This window comes from Halichoerus grypus, chromosome 2 (assembly GCF_964656455.1).
Source record: "Halichoerus grypus chromosome 2, mHalGry1.hap1.1, whole genome shotgun sequence".
Lineage (NCBI taxonomy): Eukaryota > Metazoa > Chordata > Mammalia > Carnivora > Phocidae > Halichoerus > Halichoerus grypus.
The window spans coordinates 91,956,345-91,971,877 of NC_135713.1; the positions used below are offsets into that span (position 1 = coordinate 91,956,345).

Consider the following 15,533-nt stretch of genomic DNA (forward strand, 5'->3'; position numbering starts at 1 on the left):
ATAAGTTCCTTCACTAAAGTACAGTTTGAAACTCTAAAACAAAAGTCATTCTTGGTTACTTTTAAAATGAATCCGATTCTATACCATATAATTTTAATTATATGTAAAAATCTTAAAAAAAAAAAAAAAAAAAAAAAAAAAAAAGGCAAACCCATAGATGCAGAGAATAGATTTGTGGTTGCCAGAGGTGGGCCATGGAGGGCAAGTGGATGAAATGGGTGAAGATGATCAAAAGGTACAAACTTCCAATTATAAAAGAAGTAAGTCCTGGAGATGTAATGTATAGCATGGTAACTATAGTTAATAATACTGCACTGCATGTCTGAACACTGCTAAGAGAGTAGATCCTAAAAGTTCTCATCATAAGAAAAAGAAGGCTTTGTAACTACATGTGGTGATGAATGTTAATTAGACCTTTGGTGATTATTTCTCAATATATACGTATATCAAACCACTGATTATGTGTACATCTGAAACACAAGGCTATATGTCAATTATATCTCAATTTAAAAAAAAGAATTAGATTATTTTACCAGATATCGCTTCTCGGCCTTTTGGCTAAGATCAAGTGTAGATTATTTTACCAGAGTTTTAAAACTTTTGTAAATACACAAACCTTATGAATTGAAAACATCAAAGTAAAGTTTAAAGAGAAGCAAAGCACAATAAAAATCACAGCACCATGGAAAGATGCTTCTGTCTTGATGCCATGGATACTTTGACTCTGCTCTTTTAGTTAGCAATTAATACTTTTCTCAGCTTTGTCCCTATTTTTTCTTGAGAAAGAGAGAAATCTTTAATGACTGTCAGTGAATCCTTTCAAGCAGTGAAGACAAGGTGCTTAGAGACCTATTGCTTGATGAAGGGTAATATGCACTGATTGTCAAGCACAGGACCAATGATACAACCTAACAAATGGCTTGACATCCACTCTGTAACCTCAAAAATGTCAACCATAAAATTTCTGACTACATTAGTCCCCCCTTATCTATGGGGGATATGTTCTAAGACCCCTAATGGATATCTGAAACCCCAGATAGTACCTAACCCCATATGTACTGTTTTTTCCTATACACATATACCTATGATAAAGTTTAATTGATAAACTAGGTGCACTAGTAAGAGGTGCACAATAACTAATAATCAAGTAGAACAATTATAACAATATACTGTAATAAAAGTTATATGAATGTGGTCTTTCTCTCTCCCTGTCAAAATATATTACACTGTACTCACCCTTCTTCTGATGATGATATGAGACGATAAAATGCCTACTGATGAGATGAAGTGAGGCGAATGTCATAGGCACTGTGACACAGAGTTAGGCTATTACTGACCTTCTGACAGTATATCAGAAGGTGACCACCTGCTTCTAGACTGCTGTTGACGGCGGGTAACTGGAACCGCAGGAAATGGGGCGGTACAGCATCAGGACAACCTCTGTTACTGCCAGCGAAACACCACCACAAGGGCACCAACTCATGGTACAAAAGACTCCACTGACCCCGTAACCAACCCATGCATTCTTCCCGAGGGATGAGTATTTCCCAATTCTGGCTTGTTCTTTGTTTTCAAATTTAGCTGAAGCATATGGAGCAGTTACATAAGTCCTCTCGGGCACTGCAAGTATTCTCAGAAGCAGTACTTATTGTTCCAGTAAAACTTTGTGGGGGAAAGGACTAAAAAAAGTAAAGACTAATGAAAAATTGGTCACAACTAAAATGTGGGCACATAAAAACTGTTCTACAATAAAATTATTACATTGGCAGGGATTTACATTTGGGCAGAAAATAAAGATGGCTTATGTCAGGATAACCAGGAAAAAAATGCAATGGTAGTCAAAACTACTACATCAAAAATGGTCACATCCGAAGTGTACCCACTAAAAACCCAGTCAAGGACCCTGGTTTAAATACTAATTCTGTCCCTTACTAACAAGCTACTAACTCTCTTCTCAGCATCATCATTTTATCCAAGGTAATGCAAGCTGTGATAGCATTATATAGAGATAGCAGTATACATAGTGTCCCTTTAGTAAGAAGGTGAGAAACACAGTTTATCTTCTCAATTTCATAAAGTTTTTACAAGGGACAAAGGGTCTAACGTATGTGAATGACTCCCGCAACAGGTAAAACACTATAGAAAGTTTATCAACAATTATAAATATACTTAATTGATTTTTATTAATTCTAAGCATATTTTGAAGATAAATTATTTCTGTGTGAAAAATCTCTCGGTTTTTTTCATTTAATTGGCATTAACTAATTTATTTATTTTTAATTAAGTTTTTTTTTAATGCCAGTATACTTAACAGAGTGTTACATTAGTTTTAGGTGTCCAATATCATGATTTAACAATTCCACACATCACCCAGTGCTCATCACAACAAGTTTACTCCTGAATCCCCATCATCTATTTCACCCATCCCCCTGCCCACCTCCCCTCTGGTAACCATCAGTTTGTTCTGCATAGTTAAGAGTCTGTTTCTTGATCTGTGTCTCTCTTATTTTTCCCTTTGCTCGTTTGTTTTGTTTCTTAAATTCCACGAGTGAAATCATATGGTATTTGTCTTTCTCACTTATTTCACTTAGCATTATAATCTCTAGCTTCATCCATGTCATAGCAAATAAGATTTCATTCTTTTTTATACCACCTTTTCTTTATCCATTCATCTGTCGACCGACACCTGGGCTGCTTCCGTAATTTGGCTATTGTAAATAATGCTGCAATAAACATGAGGGTGCATGTACCCCTTTGAATTAGCATTCTTGTATTCTTCGGGTAAATACCCAGTAGTACAATTGCTGGATCGTAGGGTACTTTTAACTTTTTGAAGAACCCCCATACTGTTCTTCACAATGGCTGCATCACTTTGCATTCCCTCCACAAGTGCAAGAGAATTCCTTTTTCTCCACATCCTTGCCAACACCTGTTGTTTCTTATACTGTTGATTTTATCCATTCTCACAGGTGTGAGATATCTCACTGTAGTTTTGATTTGTATTTCCCTGATAAGTGATGATGAGCATCTTTTCATGCGTCTGTTGGCTACCTGGATGTCTTCTTTGGAGAAATGTCTGTGCATGTCTTCTGCCCATTTTTTTAAAATTTTATTTTATTATGTTATGTTAATCACCATATATTACATCATTAGTTTTTTGGTTTGTTTTTTTTTTTAAAGATTTTATTTATTTATTTGAAAGAGAGAGAGAGAGCACATGAGAGGAGGGAGGGTCAGAGGGAGAAGCACACTCCCTGCTGAGCAGGGAGCCTGATGTGGGACTCGATCCCAGGACTCCAGGATCATGACCTGAGCTGAAGGCAGTCGCTTAACCAAATGAGCCACCCAGGTGCCCCAACATCATTAGTTTTTGATGTAGTGTTCCTGATTCATTGTTTGCATATAACACACAGTGCTCCATTTTTAATTGGATTACTTGTTTTTTAGGTGTTGAGCTATATAAGTTCTTTACATATTTTGAATACTAACCCTTTATTGGATATATCATTCAAAAATATCTTCTCCCATTCCATAGGCTGCCTTTTAGTTTTGTTGACTGTCTCCTTCACTGTGCAGAAGCTTTTTATTTTGATGTAGTCCCAATCATTTATTTTTGCTTTTATTTCCCTTGCCTCAGGAGACATTATCTAGAAAGAAGTTGCTACAGCTAATGTCAAAAAAGTTATTGCCTGTGTTCTCTTCTAGGATTTTTATGACTTCAGGTCTCACATTTAGGTCTTTAATCCATTTTGAATTTATTTTTGTGCATGCTGTAAGAAAGTGGTCCAATTTCATTCTTTTTTTTAAGATTTATTTATTTATTTTGAGAGAGAGAGTGTGTGTGTGTAAATGGGGGGAGGGGCAGCGGGAGAGGGACAGAATCTTAAGCAGACTCTTCACTGAGCAAAGAACCCAATCCGGGGCTCAATCTCACAACCCTGAGATCATGACCTGAGCCAAAATCAAGAGTCGGACATTTAACTGACTAAGACACCCAGGTGCCCCAGTTTCATTATTCTGCATGTTGCTGTCCAGTTTCCTCAACACCATTTGTTGAAGAGATTCTCTTTTTTTAAAGATTTATTTATTTATTTGAGAAAGAGAGAGAGAAAGTGGGGGGAGGGGCACAGAAAGAATCTTCAAGCAGACTCCCCACCAAGTGCAGAGCCTGACAACGCAGGGCTCGATCTCAGGACCCATGAGATCATCACCTGAGCCGAAACCAAGACTTGGACGCTCATCCAACTGTGCCACCTTGGCACTCCAAGACTGTCTTTTTCCCACTGGGTAGTCTTTCCCGCTTTGTTGAAGGTTCAGTGACCATTTAATTGTGGGTTTGTTTCGGGATTTTCTATTCTGTTCCATTGATCTATTGTCTCTTTCTGTGCCAGTACCACACTGTTTTGATTCTACAGCTTTGTAATAAAACTTAACATTCAGAATTGTGATGCCTCTAGCTTTGCTTTTCTTTTTTTAAGACTGCTTTAGCTACTTGGGGTCTTCTGAGGTTCCACACAGATTTTAGGATTGTCTGTTCTAGTTCTGTGAAAAAAGCTGTTGGTATTTTGATAGGGATTCCATTAAATCTGTAGATTGCTCTGGGTAGTATAGACATTTTAACAATATTTGTTCTTCCAAATACTGGAGCACAGAATGTCTTTCCATTTCTTGGTGTTGTCTTCAATTTCTTTCATCTGTGTTTTTGTTGTTGTTGTTGAAGTTTTATTTGAGTTGACACACAATGTTACATTAGTTTCAGGTATAGAACATAGCAATTTGACAACGCTATACATTATGCTTGCTCACCAGAAGGGTAGCAACCATCTGTCACAATGCCATTACACTATTAGTGACTGCATTCCCTATGCAGTACCTTTTATTCCCGTGACTTACATATTCCATAACAGGAAGCATGCACCTCCCACTCCCTTTTATCCATTTTGTCCATCCCCCCCACCTTCTTCCTTCTGGCAACCATCAGTTTGTTCTCTGTAGTCACATGTCTGATTCTGCTTTTTTGTTTATTCATTTGTTTTCTTTTTCCCTGACTTATTTCATATAGCATAATACCCTCTAGGTCCATTGATGTTGCAAATGGCAAGATCTCATACTTTTTTTATGGCTGATTACTACTGAGTATATATACACCACACTTTCCTTATCCATTTGTTTATTTTTGTTTTTTGGATTCCATGTATAAGTGAAATCATATGGTATTTGTCTTTCTCTGACTTATTCCATCTAGGATTATACCCTCTAGGTCTATTCATGTTGTCACAAATGTTCAAGATCTCTTTCTTTTCATGGCTCAGTAATACTCCATTCTGTAATATTCCAATGTATCTCTCATCTTTTTTTTTTTTAAAGCTTTAATATAAACCCCAGCTAGTAAACATACAGTGTACTACCAGCTTTGGGTATACAATTCAGTGACTCAACACCTATACATAACACCCGGTACTCATCACAACAAGTGTACTCCTTAATTTCCATCACCCACTTCACCCATCCTCCCACCCACCTCCCCTTTGGTAACCATCAGTTTGCTCTCTATAATTAAGAATCTCCTTGGGGCACCTGGGTGGCTCAGTTAAGTGTCTGCCTTCAGCCCAGGTCATGATCTCAGGGTCCTGGGATCAAGTCCCGCGTCAGGCTCTCTGCTCAGCGGAGAGTCTGCTTCTCCCTCTCCCTCTACCCCTGCAACCACTTGTGCTCTCTGTCAAATAAATAAATAAAATCTTAAAAAAAAAAAAAAAAGAATCTCTTTCACGGTTTGCACACTCTTTTTTCCCCCTATGCTCATTTGTTTTGCTTCTTAAATTCCACACGAGTGAAATCATATGGTATTTGTCTTTTCTGACTTTTTCATTTGGCACAATTCTCTATGCTCCATTCACAACATTACAAATGACAAGATTTTGTTCTTTTTTATGGCCAAGAAATACTCATGTGTGTGTGTATGTGTGTGTGTGTGTGGGGGGGTTCACTGCATGTGTAGATATATATATCACACCTTCTTCACCAATTCATCAGTCGATAGACATTTCATCAGTGTTTTATAGTTTTCAGAGTACAGGTGTTTCACCTCTTTGGTTAGGTTTATTTCTAGGTATATTATTTTTGGTGCAATTGTAAATGGAATTGTTTTCTTAATTTTGCTTTCTGCTGCTTCATTATTGGTATATATATATATATATATGCAACAGATTTCTGTACATTGATTTTGTATCATAGGACTTTACTCAATTTATCAGTTCTAGAAGTTTTTTTGGTCGAGTCTTTACGGTTTTCTATATGGAGTATCATGTCATCCGCAAATAGTGAAAGTTTTACTTCTTCCTTACCATTCTAGGTATCTTTTATTTCTTTCCTTGTCTGATTGCTGTGGCTAGGACTTCCAGTACTATGGTGGATAAAAGCAGTGAGAGTGGACATCCTTGTCTTATTCCTGACCTTACTCTTAGTTTTTCCCCATTAAGGATGATGTTAGCTGTAAGTTTTTCATATATGCCCTTTATTATGTTGAGGTACGTTCCCTCTAAACCTACTTTGTTGAAGGTTTTTATCATGAATGGATGTTGCACTTTGTCAAATGCTTTTTCTGCATCTATTGAAATGATCACATGATTCTTATCCTTTCTCTTATTGATATGATGTATGATGTTGATTTAAGAATACTGAACCACCCTTGTAGCCCAGGAATAAATCACACTTGATCGTGATGAATGTTTTTTTTAATGTACGGTTGGATTTAGTTTGCTAGTATTTTGTTGGGATTTTTTGTAGGGATATTGGCCTATAGATCACTTTTTCAGTGGTGTCTTTATCCGGTTTTGATATCAGGGTAATGCTGGCTTCACAGAACGAATTTGGAAGTTTTCCTTCCTTTTCTATTTTTTGGAATAGTTTGAGAAGATTAGGTATCAACTCTTCTTTAAATGTTTAGCAGAATTCACCCGTGAAGCCACATGGTCCTGGACTTTTGTTGGGATATTTTTGATTACTGAATCAACTTCTTTGCTGGTTACTGGTCTGTTCAAGTTTTCTATTTCTCCTTGTTTCAGTTTTGGTAGTTTATATGTTTCTAGGAATTTATCTATTTCTTCCAGGTTGTCCAATTTGTTGGCATGTAGTTTATAATATTCTCTTATGATTGTTGGTATTTCTGTGGTGTTGGTTGTTATTTCTCCTCTCTTATTTGTGATTTTGAGTCCTTTCTTTTTTTTCTTGGTAAACCTGGCTAGGGGTTTATCAATCTTATTAATCTTATTTTTTTCCAAAGAACCAGCTTCTATTTTCATTGAGCTGCTTTTTTTTTTTTTAGTTTCCGTATCATTTATTTCTGCTCTGATCTTAATTATTTCCTTCCTTCTCCTGATTTTAGGTTTTGTTTGTTGTTCTTTTTCTAGCTCCTTTAGGTGTAAGGTTAGGAGGTTTGAGATCTGTCTTGCTTCTTGAGGTAGGTGCCTGTATTGCTATAAACTTCCCTCTTATGACTGCCTTCAGGTGTCCCAAAAGTTTTGGACCATCACGTTTTCATTTGCATTTGTTTCCATGTAGTTTTTCCTTTCTCCTTTGATTTCCTGGTTGATCCACCATTCATCATTTAGTAGCATGTTGTTTAACCTCCATATATTTGTGGTCTTTCCAGATTTTTTCTTGTGGTTGACTCCCAGTTTCATAGCATTGTGGTCAGAAAAGATGCATGGTATGATTTTGATCTTCTCAAATTTGCTGAGGTTTGCTTTGTGGGCTAATAAGTGATCTATTCTGGAGAAGAGTTCTGTGTGCACTTGAAAAGAATGTGTATTCTTTGGGTTTAGGATGCAATGTTCTGAATTTATCTGTTAAGTCCATCTGGTCCAATGTGCCACTCAAAGCCACTGTTTCCTTCATTTTTCTGTTTAGATGATCTGTGCATTGATCTATTACTATATTATTATCAATTAGTTCCTCTATGTCAGTTATTAACTGTTTATGTATTTGGGCGCTATGTGGGTGTATACATATTTACAATTGTTATATCTTCTTGTTGGATTGTCCTCTTTATTATTATTTAGTGCCGTTCTTTGTCTCGTTACAGTTTTTGTTTTAAAGTCCAGTTTGTCCAATATAAGTATTGCTACCCTGGCTTTCTTCGGACATCCATTTGCATGGTAGATGTTTCTCTATCCCCTCACTTTTAATCTGCTGAATGTAGCATATAGATGGGTCTTGTTTTTTTATTCATTCTGTCACCCTACGTCTTTTGATTGGAGTGTTTAGTCCACTTACATTCAAAGTAATTATTAATAGATATGTATTTATTGCCATTTTATTACTTGTTTTGTGGTTGTTTCTGAAGATTTTCTTTGATCCTTTCTTTCTCTCTTTCATGTTTTGCTGGTTTTCTTTGGTGATACATTTAGATTTCTATCTCTTTATTCTTTACAAGTTTACTAGTGATTTCTGATATATGGTTACCATTAGTTTGTATATAACCTCTTCTGCATGTAGCAGTCTATATTAAGTTGATGGCTGTTAAAGTTTGAACCCATTCTTTTCTCCTCTCCTCCCCATGTTTTAGGTATATGTTATTATATTTTATATCCTTTTTTGTGTGTGAGTTCCTTGACTGATTTTTTACAGAAATAATCATTTTTACTGCTTTTAGATTTCCTACATTTATACTTCACTTTTGGTCTCTTCTTTCCACTCAAGTTCCCCTTAAATATTTCTTACAGTGCTGGTTTAGTGGTCATGAACTCCTTTTAGTTTTTGTTTGTCTGGGAAACTATCTCTCCTTCTATTCTGAACAATAGCCTTGCTGGATACAGTATTCTTGGCTGCAGATTTTTCCCACTAGGCACTTTGAGTATATCGTGCCACTCCTTTCTGATTTGCAAAGTTTCTGTTGAAAAAAACCTTCTGCTAGCCTCATGGGAAAATCCTCTCTTGTTAATGTTATGACAAACTGTAAAGCTTAAGTGCTAAAAATCAAAATAATGCTTTTTACTTTGCTTCAATACCCAAACTCATTTGCATATTGATACCCCCACAGATATATTAGCAGATTTTTCCTTTGGATAAGTCAAATAAGAAGTTGTTCTAGGGTCAAAAGAAATAAGACATCTCTTTTTTAAAAATGGCTAGTCTAGGGGTGCCTGGGTGGAATAGTCGATTAAGTGTTGGACTCTTGGTTTCAGCTCAGGTCATGATCTCAGGATCATGGGCTCGAGCCCCACTCCCAGCTCTGTGTTTAGCACAGAGTCAGCTTGGGATTCTCTCTCCCCTCTCCCACTGCCCCTCCCCCCGACCCCTCTGTGCACACATGTGTGTGCATGTGCACACTCTCTAATAATTAAATCTTTTTTTAAAAAAATGGCTAGTCTAAGAAATTTCCTATTTTGATGATGATCCACATTTTGAGGATGAAACATGAGAATATCCTGTGTTAAAACAGAAGGGCCTCTATGCGTTGCTGTAGTTAACAGAAAGGGGCAAACTTTACTTTTTACAATGCAAAAATTGGAATAACTTTATTTTTTTTATTTTTTATTTTTTTAAGATTTTATTTATTTACCTGACAGAGAGAGACGCAGCGAGAGAGGGAACACAAGCAGGGGGAGTGGGAGAGGGAGAAGCAGGCTTCCCACGGAGCAGGGAGCCCGATGCGGGGCTCGATCCCAAGACCCTGGGATCACGACCTGAGCCAAAGGCAGACACTTAACGACTGAGCCAACCAGGCACCCCTAAAAAATTGGAATAACTTTAATTTGTGCCATTAAATGTTCTAAGAATTCTCTCATGTTATCCGTAAGATTTCACAAAATAATAACAATGATGAAGCTCTGACATGTTTTCCTTTAATACCTGGTGTCCTTGTGCTGCAGAACATTAACAGCTTTAATAGATTTGATTTCTATCACACTTACTTTTTTGTGATAAATGCTACAGAGTCCTCTCTCTATATCCGGCAGTTTACGCAGATGATTTTCTATCTGACCAAACACACTGGATTCTGAATGGAGTACTTCAGATACAGCATCTAGTCGAGCATTTATCTCCCTGTGGGAACAGAGTAGTAACAATTATAAGATATGTTAGGAATTCAGAATAGAGACATTTCCCACTCTTATGCCCAGCACTGTGACAACAGCTACTTAGAAAAACATAAAGGGACTCCTCCTCCATACCTCTGGCCCTTCCTAACCCCTATCATTTACATCAAAGAGCAGGTACCATACAAAGAAAGTCATTAACTAAGTGGAGCAGAAACTGGCTCCTTAGATTTTCCATTCCTCCTGGGCAAACACACAGACGACATTTCCCAGCCAGACGACATTTCCCAGTTTCCCTCTGCAATTAGCTATGGCCATGTACCCACATTGTAGACAATAAAATGTAAGCAGGAATGATTAAGCCAATTCTGGCTCTGGCCCATAAAACCCTCCTGTGTGATCTTTCACATCTGTTCTTTCCCCAGCTGAATGTTAGGCCCCAAACAATCTTGTGAGCCACCTGAAGACTCTCTCAGCCTGGGTCCGTTAGTGGAGCAGAAAACCCATCACTCCCACATTTGCTACCAGGTGGACTTTACATTAGCAAGAAATAAACTTTTATTGTATTTAAACCACTGAGATTGAGGATTTATTTGCTACAACTGCTTGTTTTACCTTGGCTAATATAACGGATCTACAAAGGGCAACTGAGTTTTCTAGTCCGACTGAAATGACTGATCATCTCAGTCAAAAACCAATTCATTCATTCAACCAACTACTTTGATAGAAGACTTGGTGGTGGTGGCTGAATCGATCACCTGTTTGAAGTGGGATTAGGCATTACTGAGCCTGAGCAAAGACTCAGAGCAGTAACAGAAAGTACAGAAGATAAGACGTCAGGAGACATGGGAGACCAGAGTAGGAGGATTTCATCAGTGGCTGCACCATAAGTGATGGGCAGGCCACTGGAGAGGAAATGGTGAAGTTGTCAACTTAAAATGGAAACCGGATTGACTAAATGTGCCCTAAACAGGATGTGGCCCACCTAGTGCCTATAAATGCCAAAGGCCCAGACTAGGTATGATGGCCATAATGTGGTATTAAAGACTGAGATAAGTAAACATAGCTAGTAGATAGTGAGCCCTCAGTAAATGTTTTTTTGAACGAAGAATGAGCAAGCAAGCAAATGAAAGAATGAACTGACACTCAGGGCCAAAGGGAAACGTGAGCTACTGAATACACGTTTGTCTAACAAAGTTCTTTGATATCACACACATTGACGTGAAGGGCAAGCCTCAGAATCCTGCCTAGATGACTGTTAAATTGAGTACTTCCCAATTAATTGAGTGCTTTTCTCTTTATTATCCTTCAAACTACTCTGTGAGGTCATGCCTGTTCACAACATGCATACTAGGCTGGCTTTATTTCGGTTTCATTTTTCTCTGGCTCATACTCTACTATGTAGAACAGGCATTTGGTTCAGCATGACACAGTAGAACACACCCGAGCTTTGTAGACATACACACTGGTTCCTCCATTCTCAGTGGGGTGGCCTCTTAAATCAATCCATTTCTTTCCATCTCTATTACTGCTACACTAGTTTAAGTAAAAATCATTTCTCACACAGACTACAAAAAGAACAACCTAACTTTCCTGCATCCACTTCTGCCCCTTTTCCAATCCAGTCTCCACACTGTAGCCTGAGCGGTCTTCCAACTCTGTTCATGTCTTACCTCTGCTTTCAGCTCATCAATGATTTGCCAATAATCTTAGATGCAAATCCAGATTCCTTCACTGACCTACAAGACAACTGGGCCCTGCTTACCTCTCAAGTCTCAAGTCAGACCGCTGCCACTCTCTTCCTCTCGCTGTAAGTTTGACTTACACTGAAATTGTTCCATATTTTGGTCACTCCAACTTCTCTGATACCAGGGCCTGCTCATTTGCTGCTCACTCTGCCTTGAAGACTCTCTTCCTCTCTCCTGCTACCTACCAGCTCCACTTTGTTTGGCAAACTCCTATTCACCCTTCTTCTGAAAGAGCTTTTGGACTCAGCAGACCAGATTTAATCCTCTGCCGTCCTTTTCCACACAACCCTCTATTGTCTTTCCCATAGTGGAAATCGTAATTGTATTTACTTCTCTGTCTTTTCTGCTGGACTGTAAGCTCAGTGAGAACAGGGATCATTTCTTCGTTCCCACAGTTCTGGGATCACAATATGTGTTCAAAAAGTAGTTCTTGAATTCAATTCAGCTCAATTCCAAAGACTACATATAAAGTAAATCAAGATGAGGTGAAAAAAAAAATTAAATTTTCTTTGCATAGGATTGTTGTGATAAAATAAATCAATGTTTTACCCTAACGTTTACCCAAAATGCTATACAAATATAAAGTTTTATTTTAATAACTCACTCCTGCATAAATGAGAGATAACACCAATTGGAACAGACTAGGTTGATGCTACAGATGGTATGAGGACAGATAAAATAATACCATCTGTGAATATATAAGACAGCCTACAAAGATAGCTGCTCTCTCAAAAATTATAAAGGTTGTTGGAGATATGGAAAGATAAAAGCAAAACAGGTTAATAAAAGCCTAAGTCATATTTATGAAATATTCCAGAAGATTTTTTTTTAAATAGACATAAAACTACAAATTTCTTAGAAAGAGACAAAAAAGGATGTGCTAAGCTGGTCTGCAATCTGGAAAAATACAAAGGTACTGGCTTTTTATTTTAGCCTAATGACAGCACAGGCAAAAGCATATTTACTATGAATCATTTTGGTTTTAACCCAGCCTTCATTGGTTAGGGAGCTCAGAAGTTAAAAATTTGGGCAGGTGACCTCAGTTAAAATCCAGCCTCTACCATTTACCAGTTATTTAGTCTTGCCCTAGTTTCTTCATCTATAAAATGGGAATAATAATGGTCTCTAACTCAGAGCTGTTACAAGAATGCAATGAAATAATGCATGGTAAACAGTACAGTGCCTGGTACATAGTAAGTACTCAATACAGATTAGCTGTTAACAGTGATCTTTATTTGCTTATACAATCTGTTTGGTAGATACCACAAAGAACAGCACAGGGTGGGGGAAAGAGCACCCAAAATGGTTAGGAGGCTGCACTGAGAATGCCGTAACGCATTACAGATGTTTAGAACAGGCAGGAAGAGAGTGAAAGGGTGTGTGACACTGTTTACTACAAACTTCTCACCACTGGGGGAGCTATAGTTCTACTTTTATCTCCTATCTGCAGATCAGAATGCAAATTAGTAAAATGACTTCTAATCAAGTTTTTTAAAAAGTCTGCATATCCTGTTCTTTACTTAGCAGCAGTAACAAGACTTCCCAAATAACTCTAATAAAACAGTATGACAGATTATACCGAAATAGAGAAAAAATATCTTGGTGTAATCAATAAGAGAGATTCAGTGATCATGACAGTCAACAAAACAAGAAGTAGCACTGTCAAAAAAAAAAAAAAGGAAGTAGCACTGTCAACGAGATGATGATAAAAGTATTTGCGTCAAGATGCCCTATAGAACTCTATGGTTGATCTTACAGCATGACACAGTCCAAATGAAAGGAAGGCCCCTGAGTCATTTCATTCCCTATGACAAAAAACAATGGACTTGAGGTCCTTCAATGACAAAGATTCTTCTTTACCACCAAAGACCCAAGGACTAAAAGTGGGTGTCACTGGAGTCCTTCACATCTGAAGATGAACTGGGCGATGACGCCAGTATCTGCTGTGTGTGGCTGCCACTCAGGAACACAGTACGTAACCCTACTGCAGCTGCTGCCATTGCAAGGACATGTGATGAAGTCTGTACCTGCTGGTTGCTATTTGTGGAGATGCCTCTATCATTCTAACATAAGGTTACTTGGAGGGCGAAGCGGGGGGGGGAAGCTAACTACTGAGGAGAGGTGGTTTTATGTGGTGTTTGTTCTGACTTTTCACTGAAAGGTTTGCTCTGAAGAGTTGTGTTTGTTCTGACTTTTCACTGAAAGGTTGGCTCTAAAGACAGACGATATAAAATGAGTAAATTAAATCCAGACATTACCATGCTGGCCATGCACTATGGCTCAACTAACTACCTACACAGCTTTCTAATAGAAACATGAGAGGGCCTATGATTACTTGGATCTCCCTAGAGTCATACACATCATTCACTGGTTCATTTAATGAATAATTACCAAGTGCTTACGAAAGTACTGACTGTAGAAGTAGCTCAGGAAGATGTACGGGAAGATGGAGGCTGAAAGTGTGAGAGTGTGACAGCAGGAGCTAGGCAGCCAGGCAGCATATGGTCATGTGAGGGACATGGGCCACACAGGAGCTGGGACTTTCCCCTGAGAATGGGAGCCAATGGCTAACGTCTGAAAGGCAGAGGACAGTGGCAGGAAGACTCCAGGGGAGGGATGCTGATGATCTGAACTTGGGTAAAGGACAGAGGGGTGAAAAGGCACATAGTTTTAAGATACATTAAGGAGGTCAAGTTAACAAGAGTTGTGACATATTAGATAAGGCAAGGCAGGAGGGGGAAGAAGGAATAGCTTGAGTAAGGAGATGCGCTATGAGTCATCCACAAATGTCGTTATTTTATTTATTTACAAATTACATTCTAAGGAGCTATTCTGAATATGTACCTTGTTGCAAATTATAGATCACCCAACAAGCTTTTGAGGATTTTTATTACTCCTATTCTAGTGATGCATCATTTTAGGAATAGACAACAATTCACCCTTTTTGGAATATTAAACAGAACAATTTTCTGACAGCTACCTTCCATTACCAGTTTAGAACATCAACTTGAGTCTTTGAAAACACATAATAGGATTTTTGCTTTTGGTAATGGTGAGAACCAGTACTTTCAGACCATCATTCCAATGAGGACAATTTAAAAAGCCAAATGAGACATAAAAACATGTTCATAAAAGTATCAAAGAACTAACAAAATGGTAAGGAATAAAATCACCAAAATCTAAAAGAAAACAGGAACCCAGAGGAGTAATCCAGCAGTCAAAGCCACTTTAGTACTGAAGAGATGTGCTTAAAAATGAGCTAGCCTCACAGTAAAGATGAACTTGCAGTATAGGTTCGCATCATTTGGATGGACTAAAACATACCAAATGCTGCACCTGAATTAAAATGGTCCCAGAATTGTTGTGCCACCAAGAACCTGGCAGAAGCAAACAAACAGAGAAGGCACCTTCATCCTAGCCCTCACATTATTCTTAAAATAAATTTCCAAAGAATATAATCAGTAAACAAAGATAATCAAGCATAAAAAGCAACTAGATGAGTAAGAATCAACAGAAACAAGAGACAACAGGAACAGACATATAAACTACGAAGCTTTGGGCAGGGAAAGGGGCGATTAAATGAAAAACAAAAAAACAAAAAACAAAAACTCAATAAATCCAAAAGAAATCACTGAAAGAAAGCAAATAAAGCAGAGAACAGGTGGGGAAATTAGAAATCAAATCAGTTATGTAATTTTTAGGGCATGACAGGTGATCTTTCTTTGCTCTCTGCTCTTTGTAATAT

The 15,533-nt window shown here is 37.8% G+C and overlaps 1 protein-coding gene and 1 pseudogene across 6 annotated transcripts in view; one reads left to right on the forward strand and one right to left on the reverse strand.

Moving 5' to 3' along the window:
• MSH3 (mutS homolog 3) overlaps positions 1-15,533 on the reverse strand; it is a 236,554-nt gene that overhangs the window by 87,529 nt on the left and 133,492 nt on the right. For all 6 annotated transcript variants that reach the window (XR_013445733.1, XM_078067114.1, XM_078067112.1 and 3 more), the window contains one exon: positions 9,915-10,047. Coding sequence is in view for 5 of the 6 variants with exons in the window: in XM_078067114.1 (XP_077923240.1) it covers positions 9,915-10,047 (133 nt within the window). In the remaining variant the exon portion in view is untranslated. The remainder of the gene's footprint in view (positions 1-9,914; positions 10,048-15,533) is intronic.
• Positions 539-621, forward strand: LOC118519929 (U2 spliceosomal RNA; annotated as a pseudogene).